The sequence below is a fragment of the Harpegnathos saltator genome, unplaced genomic scaffold, assembly GCF_003227715.2.
Source record: "Harpegnathos saltator strain DR-91 unplaced genomic scaffold, Hsal_v8.6 scaffold234, whole genome shotgun sequence".
Classification (NCBI taxonomy): domain Eukaryota; kingdom Metazoa; phylum Arthropoda; class Insecta; order Hymenoptera; family Formicidae; genus Harpegnathos; species Harpegnathos saltator.
The window spans coordinates 335,705-357,245 of NW_020230022.1; the positions used below are offsets into that span (position 1 = coordinate 335,705).

General features: G+C 41.9%; 2 protein-coding genes across 2 annotated transcripts; one reads left to right on the forward strand and one right to left on the reverse strand.

Annotated features, from left to right (window-relative positions):
* Positions 1-3,153: 3,153 nt before the first annotated feature.
* On the forward strand, positions 3,154-6,236 carry LOC112588508 (calponin homology domain-containing protein DDB_G0272472-like). The gene is made up of 4 exons (XM_025298679.1): positions 3,154-3,826; positions 3,889-4,163; positions 4,265-4,730; positions 5,665-6,236. Exons 1-4 carry the CDS (start codon positions 3,154-3,156, stop codon positions 6,234-6,236), a joined length of 1,986 nt encoding a protein of 661 aa, XP_025154464.1.
* Positions 6,237-14,012: 7,776 nt separating this feature from the next.
* Positions 14,013-20,507, reverse strand: LOC112588515 (uncharacterized). The gene is made up of 4 exons (XM_025298689.1): positions 20,287-20,507; positions 17,987-18,361; positions 15,877-16,149; positions 14,013-14,273 (listed from the first exon to the last, which is right to left on the reverse strand). The coding sequence occupies exons 2-4, from the start codon at positions 18,036-18,038 to the stop codon at positions 14,179-14,181; spliced, it is 420 nt and encodes a 139-aa protein (XP_025154474.1). The 5' UTR covers positions 18,039-18,361; positions 20,287-20,507; the 3' UTR covers positions 14,013-14,178.
* Between the last annotated feature and the right edge of the window lie 1,034 nt (positions 20,508-21,541).

The window sequence follows — 21,541 nt, forward strand, 5'->3', positions numbered from 1 at the left end:
TTCTGTGAGACAACCGCCTCACAGAAGGAGGCAAATGCGTTCCACTTCTTCTGGCTCCCCACTATGTTCCTAAGAACTGTGGGCAGCGAGAGATCATGTCCCACTTCCCTGACCACGACTCCGCGCTCTGCTGCCCATGCCGGGCAGTCCTGCAGAGTATGTTGCGCGGAGTCGTGGTCGTTCTCACAATGGTGGCAGTGCGTTGTAAGCTCCTTCCCAATTCTGCACAGGTACTCACCAAAGCATCCGTGCCCAGTGAATACCTGTGCCATTCTGAAAATCAGGGTCCCTGCCTACCCAATCTTGCAGGCAAAGCTGGACGGCCTCGACAATCCTCCTCCCATACCTGGCGTTTGCCAGAAACTCCTGCCATCTCTGGCGGAGGAGCTGCCGAGCCTGGTACTTCATTCTTCGTAATGCCCGGACGAGTGCTACGTCGTCCTCTTCCCTTATGAGCTCCCGCTTCCTACGGTACATATACCTGTACATTAGGGCCAGGAGCTCGATGGGGGGCATACCCGCCAGGGCCGTCGCCGCCACGTGGGATACCATTCGGTAACACCGGGCAACCCTGACCGCCAGGGCCCTATGCGCTCTGCGCAAAAGCGCTTGTAGCGAGCGACTGGCGGCCAGAGCCTAAGCCCAAATCGGTGCTCCATATAGAGTAACCGAATTCAATACCCCAGCGTGGAGACGACGGGTCTTCCAGTCCGATCCCCCGACGTGGGGCATTATCCTGCCCAGGTTGGCTGAGATTGCTTTCAGCCGGGGGACCAGACGGTTCACATGTTCCTTGAAGCACCAGGTGCCGTCCAAGATGAGGCCCAGATATTTCATCTGGGCCTCTATAGGGACCCTGACTCTTCCTACGCGGATCTGGGCCTGGGGTAGCTTCCCCTTTTTTATACATGAAGATTGCCTCGGTCTTCCTTTCTGCCACCTCCAAACTCAGACCGCGGATGGAGCGTACAACGCACGCCAACGCAAAGTTGGCCGTTCTCACGGCCTTCCCCAATCTCTCCCCGGCCAAGACTAATGTGTCATCTGCATAGCAGATTAAACTGCAGCCGGGGAGAAAGGCAGTTCGGAGGACTGAGTTGTAACTGAGATTCCACAGTAAGCGGCCCAAGACCTGTGGAACGCCGCAACTCATCCCCCTCTCGCATACATTGCCGTCGGCGTCCGTCCAGCTTAGACGCCGACCCCGGAAGTAGTCCTCGATAACGGTCATGAGGTACGGTGGGAAGCCGAAATACTCCCTCATGGCCTCCACAACCCTACCCCAGGGCAGGGTGTTAAAGGCGTTGACGATGTCTAATGACACCACCACGGCCACCCTGCCCTCCTGCACTATGGTCTCCGAGAGGGATTTTAGGCGTTCAATGGCGTCCACCGTTGATCTTCCCTCTCGGGAGCCGTATTGGCCGTCATCGAGGTCTGGTCCTTCCAGGAACATATGCTCCACGGGCCGCGATCACTCGCTCAAAAACTTTACCCGCCTTGTCTAGGAGACATATGGGCCTGTATGCGAAGGGGGAGTCCTCCGGTTTGCTCTCTTTTCGGAGGAGGACCACATTGGCCCTCCCCCAGACTAGGGGGAACTTGCCTTCCCTGAAGGTTTGTCTCGACCCCGACCTCGGAATATGTCCGAACGGCCCGAGACACCCCTCCATTCCCCGGGTATCATGGGGGCTTGCCCCCATGGTGTGCAGACCCGGGTGTGGGTTTCTGTTTCCGCCTGGCTGAAGCCAGACGGGTGAGGGAAAGCGGGGAGGTCCACCTTCTTTGGCTGCCGGAACACCGACGTGCAATGCATCTGAAGGTGGGGTCCTTTACCCTCATTGCCCTAGGGTGACTCGACCCCGACCTTGGAATAAGTCCGAGCGGCCCGAGTCACCCCTCCACCCCCCGGGTACCATGGGGGTAATTCCCCATGGTGTGCAGACCTGGGTGTGGGGTCCTCCATCCGCCCAGCCGTGGCTGTGACGGGTGAGGAGAGTGGTCTTCCCCTTTTCGGCTGCCGGAGCACCGACGTGCAATGCCTCCAAGGGTGGGACCTCTCAGGACGTGGTAGGGCACACCGACCCCGACCGCGGAAACGTCCGAGCGGCCAGGCGTGCCCCTCCGCCCCCCGGGGGCGCCACCTTGACGTGGTGGGGGGGCTTGTGTGTCCTAATGATGTACAGAGCTGTGACGGCGGGGGCTTCGGCCCCTGGCAGGTTCTACCATGCCGGAGTGGTCTGTACAGAGGGACCAGACTAAGAGCGTCCATAACACTCCTGGATGGGCAGCTGCCTCCAGGTTGTAACAGGGTCTGGAGGGTCTCATTCGTGGAGCCCAAAGGACCTTACAGCGTGGGCAGAACGGGCTAGTAAGCTGGGTAAAGGCAACCGTTCTAGGGAAAGGAAAACCCTGATTGCAAACCCGTACTGGTCAGGACGTACAACCTGACACAATTGAGAAGGGCCAGGGTGCTTCGACACTCTGGTACAGGGGACTCAGGCAACCCCGGCAGACCCTAGCCTACCACACCGTAACCCTAAGTCATGTCTCTGGGGCCGGGGGTCTTGCCTTAATTGGCCGGACCGCGAGACGGGTCCTCTATAAAACACCACGTAATCCTACGGTTGAGGCATGCCACGCTTACGGGATGAATGGCAGGTGCGTGACTTGTCGCTAGTGGTTCCTCACCTTGGGCACCTGGCGAACCCAAGGGACACGCTAAACTTACCCCAGGTAATGCGGGGGCTCTACCCGGGGTCGACACCCACTTTCCGCCGTACTCATGGGAACAACATGAGATCTCAATTTAAAACAAAACACTTCTCCGAGTCTTCGGACTCAGAGTCCCGTACAGGCGGGTATATCAACTCGCCTAAGGGCTCACCACCTGCTTTGGCAGGTGATTTTTTGAATGAAGAAGAAAGAAGAGTAAGGATGGGCAGAGATCTGCCGGCGGGCGCCATCTCCCCCCGGGCAGAGAGAGCCGATGGACCTCGGAGGGGTAGCCTCCGAGGGGCCATGAACTGAGGGAAGCCCATCCCCCTCAACGGGTACTGATGACAGTAGTCGGGATTACCGCCCTCACCGGAGGGATGGTAAGGTGAGCTGTCCGCGTAGGATCACGAGAACGGCCACGTACGAGGAACAGACATGTCCCTGGGGTCTGAGGTCCCTGCGGGCCAGGGGACGCCAGTACCAGGGGCCAGCAAGCCTGGCCCCCTCTGCACAAAAAAGAGGCAGAGGGAGTCTGCCCCTAATAAGATCGAGGGGGCACTTAGGGCCATCGATGGGGGGACGGAGAAGGGGGAGAGGGTGTCGGGGGCGAGGGTCGGTGGCCTGGTAGTCGTCACCGACATCCTCCTCTCCCAAGGGTCCAGGTATCAGGTCCGGAAAGCAGAGGGGAGGACACTGGTACAACCAGCTGCGGCTACGGAAAAGAAGAGAGGACGGCCTTCCACTAGTGGTGGATCCACCACGGCGGTGGAAATAGTGGAGGGACCGGATCCGGTACTAGTGCCGGAACAGAAGAAGAGGGGCAGACCACCTACGGCCGGCCTAGGGGTTGGGATAAAGGAGAGGAAGGAAAAGGAGGGGAAGGACAAAAAGGAAGAGCGCCTCAGAAAGCTGGAGAGAGAGGCATGGAATCTCATGGAGAGGGGAATATGCCAAACTCTGGCGGATAAGAGGCCCAATGAGGAGGTGTTCAAGGACGGATTCTCAATGGGCCTTCTCAGGGGGGCAGGGTCGGCAGAGCTCGCAGATGAGATGGGACGGACCTTGGGTGCGGTCGGGTTGGTGGCCAAACGGTGCAACACCAAGGAACGTTCACCAGCCTGCTAAACCGGGCCACTGTAACCACGCATGCAGCTCTGTCGACCTTTATAGCCAGGGTAGCGGCACAAGAGGGCGAAGGAGCGGAGAGGCCGGAGGTGACAAGAGAACTGGATGACCTCTGGGAGAGCATAAGGGCACTGCGAGTGGAGAACCAGAAGCTCCAGGAGGAGCTTCAGAAGAGCAGGGCCCGCGAGGCTCATACCCAGCCACCCCAACCAGAACCGGTAAGCAGGAGCAAAACTTACGCTGAGGTGACGACCGGGGGAGCGTCCACCTCAGCAGAGGAGGAAGGGGAAGAGGAGAGGAGAAGGAAAATGAAGAGGAAGGTGAGGAGAGTGGCAAGAATCACCTCCTCCTCTTCCTCCCTTGGAGGAGAGACGAGGAAGGGGGAGGCTCTCCCGGGGGTCTGTCCTGTCTATGACGACAGACTCCCGAGGGAGACTCCCTCTCCGGTGCGGAGACGGAACCGGGTAAGGTGCGCGGGGACCTGGATGCCGCGATGGCGACCATGGCTCGGGCATCCCCGGCCGGGGTGAGGAGGCTGACTGATCAGAAGCCTCACCTCGTCTCGGGATGGGACGGGAGCCGGGTCGCGGGGGAGACGGGAACCCCTGCACCAACCCAGGTCCATAGGGGAAAGGAAAGGGAGAAGGAGAAGAAAGAGGACCGCGGTGGAAAGGAGAGCCAGGCCCAGGTGCAACGGACCGCAGCGGACCAATCGAGGGAAAGGGAAAGGGCCAGGGAGAAGAAAAAGTGGAAAAAGGCAAAGGCAAGATTCCAGGAGGAGAGGGAGAAGGAAACTGCCGAAGGAGGAGGACCAGAAATCCCGGCAAGGAAACTGGAGGGACTGGGGATAGAGGAAGGGCTGAGATATGCGCCTCAGGCAGAAAAAGGTAAGGAGGAAACATGGTCCCGGGTCCTCGGGAAGAAGGGAGAGGAGGAAGGAGGAGAAGGAGGCGAACAAGGCTCCCGCTGCCCCTCCCCCTCCTCCCCCTTCCAACCAGGCGGGGACGAAGAGGGAGAGGAAAGTGGCGAGACCGGGTAGGCCGAAGCCGCCGAAGAGTGCGGCCGTCGCCATCACCTGCCCCCCGATCGCTATCGGGAATTCATGGTGGAGGCCAGGCGCCGTATAAGACCAGCAGACCTGGGCATCCCGGGGTCCCTGAGAGTAACTCAGGCCCTGAACAGGGATATGCTGGTCGAAGTGCCTGGCCTCATCGCGGGGGCAGCCGCCGACCGGCTTGCGGAGGAACCCCGCAAGCTGGCGGCGGAGAAAGGACCCGGGTTTCGCATCTGTAGGCCGGTCAAATCGCGACACTGCGACTGACCGGCCTGGATGCGACGACCGGGGCCGACGAGGTGGCGGCCGCGGTAGCCCTCGCCGGGGGATGCACGCCGGAGGAAGTTTCCTCCGGCGAGATAAGTGTCTCCCGGTGGGGGACCGGCACAGTGGTTATGCGGTGTCCGCTGGCGGCTGCCGCGAAGGCAGCCACCGCGGAGCGAGTCTAAGTTGGATGGACTCGCGCCGGGGTAGTGGCGCTGTCCGCTCCCGCCAAATTGTGCTACCGGTGTTTGGAACCGGGGCACGTGCGCTAGCGATGCGATAACGCCACTGACCGCAGCGGGCTATGTTACCGCTGCGGTAACCCCGGCCACCGCGCCAAGGGATGCCAGGGGGCGGCTCGCTGCCCGGTCTGCGCCGAGGCGGGCAGGCCCTCTGATCATAAAATCGGAGGGCCTGCCTGCAAGCCCTCCTCTTCGAGAAAGAGGAGGGGGGCGAAGACACAAGGAGAACGAAAGATGCCTACCGTGATCGAGGGAAAGCAGGAGGGGGAAGCCAGCCCCCTCCAAAAGAACCCGAGGACCGGAGCAAGCAGCTGGAGGAGGTCAATCCGGCCTCCTCTGCAACGAGGGAGGAGGTAAACTCCTCGGGAGGGGACCAAGAGGAGAAGGACTCATCTCTGGCATCCTGGGGGATCCCTGAAAGAACATCAACGCTGGTCCAGATGGAGAAGGAGACGCTGTCCCAGAGGAAGAGGAGGGGAGATGAGCGAAAGAAGGAAGGGACCAGCGGATCCTCGGAAGAAGACTACACCAGGAAAGTTAGGAGGGTACAGTCCGACGACACACCCCCAACCACCCTAGGGGAAGGGGAGGCGGAGGGTGATTCACCACCGTCTCCCCTCTTAGTAGTATACGGCTTCCCCTCATACCCTCCAAAGGTGGGAGAGGTCCAGGTAGGGACTCTCGCGAGGCAGTCACCCTCCGTGCACAATGAGGCGCAGGTTGTAGCCACCAAAGCCGAAGCCCCCTCGGAGGAGACCGAGGCGGTCCAGCCGCCAGAGATTTCCCAAGAGGGGGTGAAAGTAGACAGCCCGGAGGAGGCGTGTAAGGCCTAGCCTTCACGCCACTCCGGGTGCTACAGGCGAACCTCGGCCGCGGCGCCCGGGTCCAGGACCTGTGGGTGCACAGTATCCGGGCACTGGGCGCCGGGCTGGGGTTGGCCACCGAGCCGAACTGGGTGCCGATCAACAGCGAATGCTGGTTCGGCAGCCCGGACGGCTCGGTGGCCATGGTGGTTGACCCTGCAGCGGGGACCCCTCCCTGTGTTTTAAGGGAAAAGGGGTCCTCGTACGTGGCGGTCGACTGGGGGCCCGTGACTGTGGTGGGGGTGTACTTCCCCCACCTCAGAAACAAAGCCGGACTTGGCTGCCCCGCCCGCATAAAAGTGATCCTAGACAGGGTCGGGGATTTGGTACGCAAGTGCCATCCCCGACCTGTCGTGATTGCCGGGGATTTCAACGCCCACTCCGAGGAGTGGGGTTGCAGTCCCCGGCAGCGGGATCCCAGGGGCGAGGCGGTCATCGGCTGGGCGGCGGGATTGGACCTTCTGTTGGTAAACAGAGGGCCCACCGGCGCCTGCGTAAGGCCGGGAGGGGGGTCATCGGTCATTGATTTGACTTGGGCCTCCCTCTCGGCCGCAAGGATGATTTCGGAATGGAGGGTGGAGGGCGAGACGCTGTCTGACCACAGATATATAGTCTGGTCCCTCCGCCTCCCCAAAGCAGGTGTCGGCTTGCCGCCCAGAGGAGAGGAATTTTCCTCTCCCCAAAAGATGAGCTCTCAGTCGACTGGACGTGGACAGGTTCCAGGCTGCTGTCCTTGTGGCCACCTGGCACATAGAGCCAGGTGAATGGGACCCCGGCTCCCTGGAAGGGGCCGGGGAGATAACGGGGCATCGTGGCGTCGTATGCCGACGCCACGATGCCCCGTTCCCAACCGCGTCGGCGCCGGGCGGCGTACTGATGGTCGGAGGACATCGCGATACTCCGCGGTGCCTCCGACCGTGCCAGGAGGGCGTATACGCGCGCCCGGCGACGAGACGGGGATGCCACAAGGGCAAAAGAGGACTATCTTGCAGCCAGGGTGGTCCTCAAAGCAGCCATCAAGAAGGCCAAGCGGGAAGCCTGGGAGCAATTAGTGAGCTCCCTGGACGACGATCCGTGGGGGCGCCCATACAAGAGGACGATGGGTAAGATTCGTCCTTGGGCGCCCCCGCAAGCCTTGACTGGTTGAATCATGCTCGGATCTTGCCTTGATTAGTTGGATCATGTAAGATAAGACTATCGGAAAGTGAATGTTTTACGAAATATTTTGTATTTTTATCAAAATTTTGTAAATTTGGAGCTTTATAACTCGAAAAGTACTTCACCAAAAAACATTTGATTATAATGTTTTGGGAAGCTCTCGAGGTCAGCTATAAGAATATGTAATAAAAAATAGGGGGTGCTATTTAAAAAATGAGTTAACCTTCACGTGACTTTCAAATGACTCTTCAAGGTCAAATCAATGGTACCATCTTATGGCTCCCTCAAAACCAAACAAAACGTGTCTGAATCATTTTTCTCTAAAATCAAAAATAAGAGATATTTGGGGTGGACACTTAAAATGGGACACCCTGTATAAGTTAAACTTTCAGGCAATTCTAAAACAAATATGTAAAATTAATAAAAAATTATTATTTTTACCTTTCTACGTCCTTCGGAAAACCAGAAAAGCTTAAGCGAGGTATTTGTCCTGAAATATTCGGTCATTTATACATGGCACAACTGTGCCCTCCTCGAATCATTTTATTAATATTTTGTAATTCTTCAATTTCTTCAATTTCTTTTATTTGTACCAAAGATTTATTGGTACATCACAAATAAAAATATGTATATCAAACATTTAACCTAAATACGTCATCTATGGCGGCTGCCATGTTCCTGGTAGGATAGAGCGACACGTGCGCTCTGGAAAATGACCACTAAAAAGTTCAGTGTCAATACTGTGTATACTTATACCAGAGAGAAGAATGAGAGCGGCCACCGGCCGTATTTCGGGGGTACGGCTAGGCGCACTTTAAATACGCCATCTGACCAAAATGCGCCTAAACTACGTCCGCTAGGCGCACTTTCGCGGTAATAAAAGTAAAATGCGCCTAGGTTCGTGTCCGTACTACTTCCATACAATGGATAGTAGGTTAGAAAAAGACAGACGACAGACAATCGTTCCGTCTTTGTCTCACTACTGAGCGGCGCGCAGCAGTAAACACGAGGCGAGGTAGCGGCGATTTTATCTTTCATCTTTCACATACTGCGTTTCGCGTAATTAAGAAAGGAAATGATTTGGAAACTTCGGAAATTGACAATGAATAAATATAAAATTTGTGGAATTTTCTTTTTTACAATATATATATATTTTTTAATATTTATACATATGTGTGTGTGTGTTAATGTAGAAAAATGTTGATACCAAATGTATCGTATCTGCCTCTTCTTCTCCATTCACCTCTGCCTCTTCCCCTTCTACCATCTCTGCCTCTTCCTCTGTCTTCGCCGCTGCTTCTGCCTCTTCCTCTTCCTCTTCCTCTGCCTCTTCCTCTCCCTCTTCCTTTCCTACTGCAGCCACGACAGCTGCTTTAATAATATTTTGCAGTGTTTTAGGCTATAACAATAAGTTAATTTTAAAATATGAGACAAAGCGTTAAATAACAACTTACAATTTAATATAATATATTATAATTTAATATAATATATAGATCAGCATAGACATATACAGATTTTCATACTTACAGTTAATATAATTGGCTCGGTCGCCGTCGTGGCCGTCGTAGCCGTTGTGGCCGACGTAGCCGTCGTGGCCGTCGTGACCGTCGTGGCCGTCGTAGCCGTCGTGGCCGTCGTGGCCGTCGTGGCCATCGTGGCTATCGTGGCTGTCGTGGCCGTCGTGGCCATCGTGGCCGTCGTGGCCGTCGTGGCCGTCGTGGCCATTGCAGCCCCCGCAGACGCCGCCGTCGTGGACGTCGTCATCACCGCGTTCAGCTCGTTCTGGAAAAATTCATAAAACATATTTGTTGCATATAATATATATATATATATAATTAATATATATATATAATAATTATATTAATATTTAACGATTAAATATATACTCACAGAATCATTCGCCGACATCTCTCGTTGCAGTGCCAGACACCGACTAATTAGAAAACGTGTGCGTACGCTAGGCGCATAGTTGCCGATTTTTTACGATCGCGCGTACGGGCGCGCGTTCTATAAAACAGATTGTACTGCAGCACGGTACAGACAACGACAATGGCGTTTAAAATGCCTTTACTCGTAATTATATATAAAATATAGGTTTGAATTTATACTTAATATAATAATATGTAAAATATATGTTAACAACTATTTTGCAACTTTTTAGACATGATTTTGTAGTGAATTCTGCTTTACAACAATCTCGGGTTGAATCGCGGACCAATACTTTTCAGTATATGTATTCATTATAATACAGGGAATAGAACGTGAAAATCTTGCCTTTGAATCCGAAAACAATTAGCAGAAGAAGTGAATCTTTTTCAATGCGAGAGTTCGCATTAACTTGAATTCTATCTACTGCGATTGAATGCAAGGAATGTCTTAAGCTAAGTGAATTTTTTTTTAAACGAAAGTTCGTATTTGTTTTAATTTTACCACTCTGAAAGGAAATTCGAATACTTTTCAATGCATAAGGGCGAAATAAAATATACTTTACTGTTTGACAATACCATTTTGTAGACAAATGTTTTTTAGTCTAATTTATAATTACAAAGAACAAATGATTCTTTATGATAAGAAAGTAAAAATTTATAAACATTTTATGCAAAGCATTTATCACTACCATCTCGCATTCAGCGTGATGAAGTTTAATGCGAATCAATACTTTTCAATATTTCTGTTCAGATCAGAAAGCAGAAATTAGAAGTATTAAAAAATATCAATACTTGTTAATTCTTCTCAATCCAACATTTTTTGCAGAGCATTAAACGACAATACATTTACGTCAACCATATAGATTCCACGTGGATACAATATACCTGTTCTTATCGGATAAACGATTCAATTAACAGTCGAATAAAACTCATTATAAATATGAAAACACCTTACATAAACATATATAACAGTATGTCTCACCTTATTCTGGTTGTTTAATAAAACAATCCTGCATAAAATGTCGGATCGAAAAGAATTAAAAAATACTAATATTTTTTCAATATTTCTTAATTTTATTTTCTGGCCCCAGCGAAGGAATTGAAAACTTTTGGTTTGTATTAAATTTCATTGCACTGAATATGAGACGATAGTGGTGAATGTTTTCATTAAAAATGTTTACAAATTTTAATTTTCTTATATTATAAGGAATCGTTTCTAATTATTAATTAAACTAATAAACATTTGTCTATAAAATTGTATTGTCAAACAGTGAAGTATATTTAATTTTACATTAAAAAGTACCTGAATCTCTTTAAAGTGGTAAAATTTTAACGAATACGAACTTTCACATTAAAAAGAATCCACTTAAATCAAAACGTCCCTCGCATTCAATCGCAATAGATAGAATTCAAATAAATGCGAAAAATGCATTAAAAAAAAATTTACTTCTGCTATTTGTTTTTGGATGTAGAGGCATACAAGATTTTCACGTTCTATTCCCCGTGTCGCACTGAAAAAATTGACCCCCGATCCAATCCAAGATTATTACAAAGCAGAATTCATGACAAAATTTCGTAAATACGAAACAATACTTTTGAAATAAGACTTTTTATGCAGTGAAGTAATGTGGGATATTATGACTTGATCAATAAAGTGATATAATTCCTTTTTTTGAACCATTGAGTCACTCTACACGTCGAGTATCCGCCGTATCGAAAAGGTTAAAATATTATAGCACGTTCATTACGAATTATTATTCGATACAAGTTATATTGATTTCCGAAGCACATCAGCGTTAATAAACCGAGTGCTGTTTGCAAATATTTTTCAAGACAGTTGCGTCAATAGATGCGTTCAATAGAGGAAGTTGCTTTACAACTATTGTAAAATTCGTGAATCTAATTAGTAGATGCTCTTTGATTCAGTCAAGATTAAGGGATCGTCTACAATAGAGGTCGTAAAATCATTAAGCTGTAATTCAAAAGACTATTGGCCAATACACAGTTCATTATTTTCCATGCGGTTCAGAAAAAATCGATTGTAATTTTTCAAATCACAATCAATTCTCAATTTGTCAATTTCTTAGGGTCTACGACTTTACGACTTTACGACTTCTATTTTAAACATAGCCTGAGAACTTCAATCGGATTCACGAATTTTACTACAGTTGCAAAGCAATTTTCTCTTAACATAACCAATGGCTTTTACGCACTTGTATCTGTATGTATGATACGAAACGTTCCCCGCTCGAATAGGCGGAGCCTTTTTTAAAGCCCGTCAGTATTCGACTAATCGCTTCATGCTCGATACCGTGGTGATGTTAAATTATCTGTGCGTAAAGAATGAAAGGTCTAAACTACTGATGATTAACGATCTATTTTCTTCTGAATGATTAAAAAGACATTTGTAGAAAGATACGTTTATAGAAAGGGGAGAGAAAAGAGAGAGAGAGAGAGAGCAAATATTTATTTATTTATTTATTCTTTGCAATTTTATTCAAAAAGAATAAGTAAAAAATATAAAGTGCATTGTTATAAATATTTCAGTTATGTTTATACAAAGTTAACAAAGTAACAAGTCATTTTTATTCTATTTGTACTTATAGTGTTAAAGAGTAATATTTACGTACATGACACATACATTAACGAAATTATGCTATTATCTGCTTATTATTATATAGCATGGCTTGCACTAACTTTACAGTTTAAAACGATGTCTAATAAATTACAAGGAAATTAATATATACTTTATTCGGAAAAGCATGTACTGAACTTTGTACAGCAACGAGAAACGCTAACAACGAGAAGCGCTAACAAGTTTACATAATAAGAAAACATAATAATCAAACGAATGTTTAATTTAATTGAGTGATATGTGCTGTGACGATGATATATACGCTGTTGATACTTTATTATTCCCAACATCGATAGAAATCGATAGTCATTATATATTTTTAATATTTTCTTGCCGGGAGCGTTTCTAGCTGTATCTTTCTTATGATTGTTCATTCATCGAAAAAGCGGGAACGTGTTCAAAGCAGAAGTGGCATTTTCAGAGCTTTACATTTCATATAATTCAATAAAGAGGATTTTTCCTTTAATATATTTTTTTATGCAATTAATAAAAGAATGTTAGGATAGTTAAAAAGAATATTAAAAAAGATAAGTTTAAGATTAACACACGTTATTTGTTATATTATTATTTTTTTATTTATTATTTCAATAAATAATTCAAACTTGAATTACCAAAGATGCGATAAATAAATGCAACTTATGACTTTGAAAAATCTTGAGTTTACAATACATTGCTAATCGGTGTAGACACAATGAAGTTGGGAGCTCACAAAATTGGCAAAATTGAAAGTCATTACCGAGCAACTTTTGCAATAATAATATTATTAAAAATATAATAAAGAACACTTAATAATAATAATAATAATAATAATAATAATAATAGTATTGAAAGCAGAATTTCGATCTACAGATTCACATAATCTCGACATTATCGAGTAGCCTGACAACGAGAGTTAATGTAAACAGTTTTTGTTGCTTGACTCAATAATAGGCGGGATCGACGATTCCTCCTGGATTCCTTCTGAAATCGTCGATGAGGAATCTGAAGGACTGATCGAGAATTGTCTTGACGGTTATATAAGTCACCTTGCGAAAGAAAGTGTGCGCTCTTCTTACGACTCTTCTTATGAGACTTCTTGCGGCTTCTTGCGGGTCGCTTACAATTTCCGCGTAGAACTGGAGCTCGCGTCAGTGTAATAACGTCAGTGTACGGCTTTGTAAAAGAACGATTAAATACAAATTTTCAACTTCTTACTCTGAGTACGCGTCGATATACCTCTTCGCTCTTTCCGATATTCCACTACAATATATAATAAAATTACTGAATAAGTCTGTCAGTAGTAATGACTTATAATTTTGACAATGTAGTTAGCTCAACTTCATTGTATCTAAATCATTTTGCAATTCACTGTATGTATATCAGATTCACTTTTCAATATTTAGTGAAAATTCTCATTTGATGATTCAGAATCTCAATAATTCAGAATGATTCAGAATGATTCAGAATGATTCAGAAAAATCATTCTATATGAGTGGAAAGTTATAAAAAATTATTGCACATAACTGAAAAAAGTTTGAGTGACTCGGTGATGACTTATTTTCTTTTTTTTATTTTTTTATTATATTTCACTCAAAGAAATTTTGTGAACGGCGTATCGAAAGGATAAAAGTTGCAGCATATAATAACTCGAAAAATAACTCGTTCATCAACGAAACAGTGTCGAATCGCCATCGAAACCGTCAAGTCGACGTCCATTCGACATTGTTTCGATGGCGATCGATGACTTATTTCTCGCTGAGATTAAGTGCATTACGTATTCTCTATGTTTTGCGATGATTTCTCGCCTCAATTACCGTCGGCTTTCTGACCCAGCTCGAAAGCTAATGTTTGAACGTTGGGCGCCAGGTACGGCAATCCTGTATAATTCGCGAAATGAGTCGCCAACGCTAAAATTTTCCGCTAATTTCCGAAAAAAAAGAAACCTTCCCGTGATCGATTGTCCACACGGGATCGGTTGCTCTTACATATTTTGAATCGGAGAAGGAATTATCCGAAGGGAGTTGAAAGATTTTGGGCAAAAGATCTGCACGCCAATTTTGAGAAAGCTAACAAGTTTTATTTTGCGCTGGCGGTAGTAATACAAGAGTACAGGAGAAACCGTAATACGAACAATCTCTTTGGTCTCGCTATATTCCTCTAATGTAATATTCGAAATTATTTGCTAAATGGAGACGATTTTCAAGGGCTATATTTATTTACTTCCTATTGCCGCTTCAATTCGTCCGGCGGGACTACCGACTGACACAGTTGCGATGCTCACCTTGAGAGATCTTGACATCATAATAACTGTGAGATTTAATTAATAAAAAGTTTTTATCAAAAAAATTTTTCTATATATAATATTTTTATATGCTAACAATATATTTATATTATTAAAATTATAATGTATATGTAAAATTATAATGTAATTATAATGTAATTATTATGTAAAATTATAATGTATATTATTAAAATTATAATGTATCAATAGATTTCCACATCACCTAAGAGGTACTATTGCCGATGCGTTTTTTTTTAAGTGATATCCCCAATAGACCTATTCCACTAAAGAAGCACTTCAATTAACTTTTAAACTTCATCCTACAATTTAATTTATATTAAATTTTTTTAAATATATTATATTATAAGATATTTTAAATATTAAAATATATTATATTATAAGATATTTTAAATATTAAAATATATTATATTATAAGATATTTTAAATATTAAAATATATTATATTATAATATATTTTATATTATATTTGTTACTGTATTTATAAAATCAATATTCAAAGAAAATGTTTAGTACTCAAAGAAATATGTTTAATAAATAAAATTTTATTCTCGTTGACACATTCATAAATATAACGCAAAGATCGCAATCACAGTTGAAACAATTGCATAAATCTAAGACTAGCAAATGTTATCACGGGGAAATCTACAGGTAGACCTCCTTAAAAAGTTGTAAGTATATATTGACGTCCCTTTTCCTCACCTTTTTAATATCGAGACGTCTTATTGTTTGCAATATTGTACTATGTACTAATTAACGAAAATCATTGTTATATTTTAGTGTTATGTGTCATATGTGTAACGGCATTCGTTTGTATCCTGTTTTATAATTATGTTGAATACCGTGTGTCAACGTTTAATGCGATTCACTTGTATGCATTTCCTTATAATTTTTCATCATCATTAGTATCTTTTAGGATGTCATTGGTAATAAGAAATTATATATGATTTCTCAATTGCATAGCATGATTGCATTAAAACCTTTTTTTTCCGTGATACATTTGCTAGTCTATGTGATTCATGCAATTATTTCAACTGTGAGTGCGATCTTGCATTACATTGAGAAAACATATTTCTTTTTCTCTTTACTAAAAAGTAATACTTATAGTAGATACATGATTTGCAAACTTGTAACACTCTATACATGTATAGAGGTACATTTTAAATGCAACATCATGATACCATGCTGTAATATTACTTCGCACAATGACGGATATATAAGATACAAATAATAACAAAATAAAGAAAGAAAATCGTACATTTCTTAGTTTTCGTAATTATGAATACGTTCGCGAAATTTGAACATTTGTGCTTCTTTTGTACAATTTTATACGTTCTATATTATTTATTTTCTTTATTTTATTAAAACGTATTTTATTTTATTTGATATGTTTGTCCTTTATAAGTTTTCCTTTATAAATCTTTTTATTTATTCGATAAATTTTTTAATTTTCTATTGAATATATTATTTGCTTTTATACTATCGTTATTATATCGTGTGCGGGAATATATCTTAACAGTCATTAAAAATTTTAATGCCTGCATACGATGATTGTAACACTTTTTATGAATGTCAAACCATTCAGCATGCATTTTATTAGTGGCATGTATACCTTCATTTATCATCTTTTCAAGAAGTTGTGTGGATGCCCAGTGATGTTGCCACGAATGATTAAAAGCCATTAACTGTGTTTTAATGATATTTATAAAAAGATTTGTTGGTCGAACTAATTTCGTGACTGTCGGCGCATCTTCATCTGCATTAGGATATTCTCGATATTCGATATATTTTTCATTAGCTGTTACGTCTTCCATTGGTGTTTTTAACATTATTTGACGACAATAGTTACAATCATTTTTTTCAATACATCGTCGTGTTACATATCCTGCAAAGAATGTAATAGCATTTTCATCATAATTACTTATTATATTCATATTTTCAATGTCTACATCATCGTATTCCTCTACAATTTCTGCATGTTTATCGAACAATTCTGTTTCTGAATCAACATCATCATCAACAACAATAACGTCAGCATTATTAACACTTATGCAATGTTCAATCGTTTTCATGAGATGATTCGGCTGATTAATAAGAGCCTCACTTTCAAAACATTGAACGTTGCCCTTATCGCTTGCCAGAATGTAACCCATAGAAAGAATATGTCTAACAGACAGTCATACCATTCTTGCGGTAGGATTAGGATTAAATCCTCCGCGTTGTCGAAGTTTTGAAAACAAATGTTCCACTGAATCTTGATTACATAAACCTGTTGCAAGTTCAAACTTATCATATTTACGTGAAAGTATCTTATACAAAGTAAGAATAGCTTGTGTTGTAATTGCGAAACCTTTGAAGCATGAAACTTGAAATACTTTATTCGGAAATTTTGACCATCCTGAACACCATTGCACAAAATTAGTCAAAAGTATTTCAATATCAGGATTTTTTTGGGATAATGGCCGTTTTCCACCAAATTTAACTTTAAGGCTATAAGAATTGCAAGCATCTATTACGTTATTCATATATTCAGCAAAATCAGCCGTAGCTTTCCATGTATTAGAATCTAATTCTTTTTCGTCACCGGCTATTTTAATTGCAGCTGCGAATTTATTACTAAATAATTGAAACGCTCTTTTCACGTTTATTGCTTCAAAACTATTTGGACGAATGTGTGCCTCTGTTATATGGGATAATAAATTTGAGCCTCCTTTTGTAGCATTATCGATACACCACGTCTTAATAAAATCTGAATATGATGCAATTATTTCCCCGTTGCAATATATCTTATCATGTATTCTAAGGAAACTAGCTAATCTTTTAACTAAGTGCGGGAAGTCGAAGGAAGCATAATAGTTTTTATTTTTATATATAAAAAATGGTGTTTGTACTTCAACACCGAGTTGACTAAACGCAGCTTGATTGCGTACACCTTGATCACATGTCACGAGTTGCACATCAGCATCTGTTTCATTTAATTTGTCTAAACATATCTTCACTAATTCAACTATTTCCTTTGATTTTAAAGCATTTCTAACAAGGAAATATGCTAAAGGTTGTCGCCACGGATGATGTGCATTCAAACTATCAAGGCAAAGTACAAATACGCACTTAGCTCTTTCGTTTCTTCTACCTAGAGGTCCTAGATCGACAAGACCTTCTATTTCATCTAATTTTAAAGAATATTCCTCATAACTTTTTATATACATTTCATCCCATTTTAAGGCACACACTCGTTCTTCCTCAGGTATTTGCGATATTTTTTCTTTTAATTTTTTAAATAAAAAATCGCAAAATCCCGGTTTTATATCATACTCTTCTAACCATCTTCTAACTGTTCGCTGTCCGGGAAAATTGCAACCTGCTTTCTTTAAGCGACAAAATGCTGACGCTGAATAATAATATAATTGCTTAGAATAATTGCTTAGATTGCTAAAGCATTTTTTCTTCCTCTGTATATTGTATGCGCGGAATATGCAGTTGCAAATGTATCATACTTTTTGCAACAGGATTAAATTTTTGTTTATTTATCAAATTCTTTAATATTTGTTTTTCCGACTTTTGACTTTTACACTTCTCACGCGCTTGTGTCATATATCGCAACTGATAATTTAAACGTTTAATTTTTTTTCGTAAATTAAGATTTTCTATTCTTAAAGCCTTGATAATTAAATCTGGATTGTTATCTGGATTTTCTTTACTTTGCATGCATTTTTCCTTACGTTTCACATTCTCACGTGTGTGTGGTTCTGGTTCCAAATGCATCCATTCCATGACATCTTCCTCTTCTGCAGTAATGTCGAAAAGTATAGTTCCAGATCCATATGTTCGTACTGCAGACTGTTGAAGTTCTTCTTTTTCTAATATAATATTTTGGTGATTGGGTAAAGATAATTCTGCAACGTCCCTTTGTACCTCTCTTATTTCTATATTATCTTTATATGCAGAAGAGGCATCTTCGTCGTACGGAATTGGTACGGCATCTCTACGCAATTTTATTTTTTGTGGGTTTTTAAAGGACGTCACAACAAAATGATCTTCGCACAATCCCGCAGCTCGAAGGGTATTCGGAGACCATGTCTCCAACTTAGTATTTCCTGTAACAAAAAATAAAAAAACAAGCGATTACGCGTTTATTTCTGACTTCCGTAGCAAGAGATTTGTATATGTATTCCAATAGAATAATTGTGTATTATACAGTAAGCATCATGAAATGAAGAATTTTGTGATGGTTGCACTAAGATATTTGGCATCAAGTCATGGTTTCGTCTAAATATAATTTAAAAATAATATTTGTTCTAAATATTACACATTTCTAATTTAGGATTTTTAGTTTTTCTTTGGATATCATTATATCAATTATTTTTATATTTAATAATTAATAATAAAGCATTTAATATTTACATTATATTTATATTAATAATGAAATTATAAGTGTCAGTTTTTCATACTACAAAGCAACAATCACATTTTTCAATATTTAGAGCATTTTCAGACAAAAAAATTGCAATTGGGAAATTATGAAATAACTTTAATAAAATAAGAAAAAGAGTTATAGGTGAATGTTATATAAATATTTCAATAATCTTTGTATTTATTAACGTTTTATTACATTATTTTTAAAAACCAACTTAATTTTTTACTGAAAAATTATAAGTACTGTACAGGGTGTCCCGAAATTAAATGTCAAAACTTCAAAAGCGTGTAGAGGATCGATAAAGTAAGAAAAAAGTCCTTTACAGATTTGCTCGTTTTAACTTCCTTGTGAAGAAAATAAAAGAAAAACAAAAAAATGTTTATTTAATATTTACACTTATTTTTTTATTAATTTGTTTACACTTATTTATTGCTTTCCTTAATAAATAGATTGTTCAAAATGTTGACTTTTTGCAGCAATGCAAATATTGCATTTATTACTGACAGCTTGTATTGCAGCCAAACACTAATCTTATGATATTTGATGCACAGCAGCCACGATTCGATTTCTTAGCTTAGCCCCCCACACAAAGAAATCCATAGATGTTAGATCGAGTGATTGTGATGGCCAAGATATAAAACCTCAACGTTCAATCCATTGTCAAAAAATCTAAAATAAGTTTTATCTGAAATAAAATTTCAGTGAAATCTTGCTTCCACTGATGAGAAATAATAAAATATAAATGGAACAAAAGAAAGAGATTTGTGTGCAGTGACACAGTCAATATTTGCAAACTGCATCAATAACATGAACAATCGCTGTTATTCACTGATTCTTTTAGCGAAATTTTTTGCAGTGCTATATTTAGAGCAAAAGCTCTTATTACAACTATAATGTTTCAATAAAGAATGCACTGATTATATTTTACAGAGTATCGCGCGAATTGTGAGAATTTTGTGGTACTGAGATTTAGAATGCAACGTTGTTAAAATAATATGTAATATTAGAATGATAATAAGCCGAACAGTTGCAATTACAAGGTATTTCAAACTTTTTTACCATTTCAAAATTGAAACAGCAAAAAACGGTGAAATATTCCTTTTACTGATACAATAAAAAACATTTTTACTGATTCACTTTAAGAGAATACATATACGAATCTGCCTTTCTTTAAAAAAAAGGACGTTAATATATGAAACAGTAAGATCCCTGCGAGGAATGATTCGTCGATCGACATCGAAAGCCACATAACACAAGATCAAGGAATATGCTAGAGACTTTACGAAGTTTGGAAGACGTTTGGAAGTCTTCAGATTTCTTTCGGACGTTCTTAGGACGTAAAACATCCTCTAGACGTCTTTCGGACGTTCTTGTGATCGCGTGCTGTCTAGGAACGACGTCAGTTAGATGGTTGCTCAATTATCAATTATCAATGATATATGGCCTTTCATTACATTCTCTAAGTTTCAATTGTTAATTTAACGATTCCTTTCACAAGTCAAATATTAACATGCTGATTTGAAACATAATGCGAAAAGCTCGAAAATAAATGCGAAGCAGAGAAGAGATTAACAATGAATGATTATTATTTAATATGCAACTTACAGTTAAATGGACGTCAATTCGACAAGTCATTCTTCGCTGAGATAAAGATCTACCTGTATTGTATATCCATTGATGATATCTTGCGTCGTTTTGCATGGGAAACCTGAATAGGCGCTTTCCATTACATTTCCCATTACTGCAATTTTTGTACACACAGGTATTTGAATAGCGAACTGCACGGAACTGATTTGACATTGTATATTAATTTAGAATATATACAGTGTTATACACTGTATGAAAAAAAATATGAAAAAAAAGAAATCACAACACGTGACAAGAAAAAGAAAAAAAAAGAAGAAGAATAGACGCGATTCAACACACGCGTAAGCACACGCGATGTTTATATATAATCGCGTTAAGGAAAAGAAATATGAAAAAAATAAGTGTTGTGAAATCTCGTTGACTCGCTAAGATAAGAAACACTGAAAATCCGCACAAGAACGAGAATCGTTAGAATACGGATTACGAAGTGCAGTCGTAAAGCTCGCGAGTACTGATGACTGTCGCCGATAGATTGCCACGCCGCTCGTGTCAAAATACCTCTCCGAGGGGAGAGAACGTTGAGCGTCGCGCTTCTGTTGTTTCAAAGCCAGCAGATAATCACGATTGAACACTCGTAAAGTCAACCGAATTTTAAACATCTCGTAGAAACAAGTACTTCAGCTCATCAATATGAATGTAAAGGAAAGTAACCGAAACAGCCAAAAACCTCCTACAGAAAGGAAGAGATTTGAGCAGAAATTCATATTCAGTAGCTTCGAGACATTAAGTCAATTAGACATTCCATGTTAATGTAAGTTGCATATTAAATAATAATCATTCATTGTTAATCTCTTCTCTGCTTCGCATTTATTTTCGAGCTTTTTGCATTATGTTTCAAATCAGCATGTTAATCTTTGACTTGTGAAAGGAATTGTTCAATTAACAATTGAAACTTAGAGAATGTAATGAAAGGCCATATATCATTGATAATTGATATGAGCAATTTCAATCTGTTCAATCGAAGAACGTTCCATTGTGTAGGTTACAATTGGTTATATAGATAATATTTATAATCATAACATCGTGAAAGATGCCGATGATTCAAAAACACTAAGATTTAGTTTCATAATTAATTTTAACTGGAGTTTAAGACTTATTGAGACAAACTTGCATAGTCGTATTGTTCATATGCATAACTGAAGTAGAACTAATAATTATATAAAAGTAAAGATGATGTCAAAATTAAGTCAAAATAATTTTGACGTTATCTTGA

Coding starts and splice junctions, on each gene's coding strand:
- LOC112588508 (XM_025298679.1), top strand. CDS start 3,154: ATGTCCCTGGGGTCTGAGGTCCCTGCGGGCCAGGGGACGCCAGTACCA. Junction 3,827..3,888: donor ACGGTGCAACACCAAGGAAC/GTTCACCAGCCT, acceptor CGACCTTTATAG/CCAGGGTAGCGGCACAAGAG. Junction 4,731..5,664: donor TGCGCCTCAGGCAGAAAAAG/GTAAGGAGGAAA, acceptor GAGGGAAAGCAG/GAGGGGGAAGCCAGCCCCCT.
- LOC112588515 (XM_025298689.1), bottom strand. CDS start 18,038: ATGGAATGGATGCATTTGGAACCAGAACCACACACACGTGAGAATGTG. Junction 16,150..17,986: donor CACACGTGAGAATGTGAAAC/GTAAGGAAAAAT, acceptor CATTCTTTGCAG/GATATGTAACACGACGATGT. Junction 14,274..15,876: donor TGAAAAGATGATAAATGAAG/GTATACATGCCA, acceptor TAAATCTCACAG/TTATTATGATGTCAAGATCT.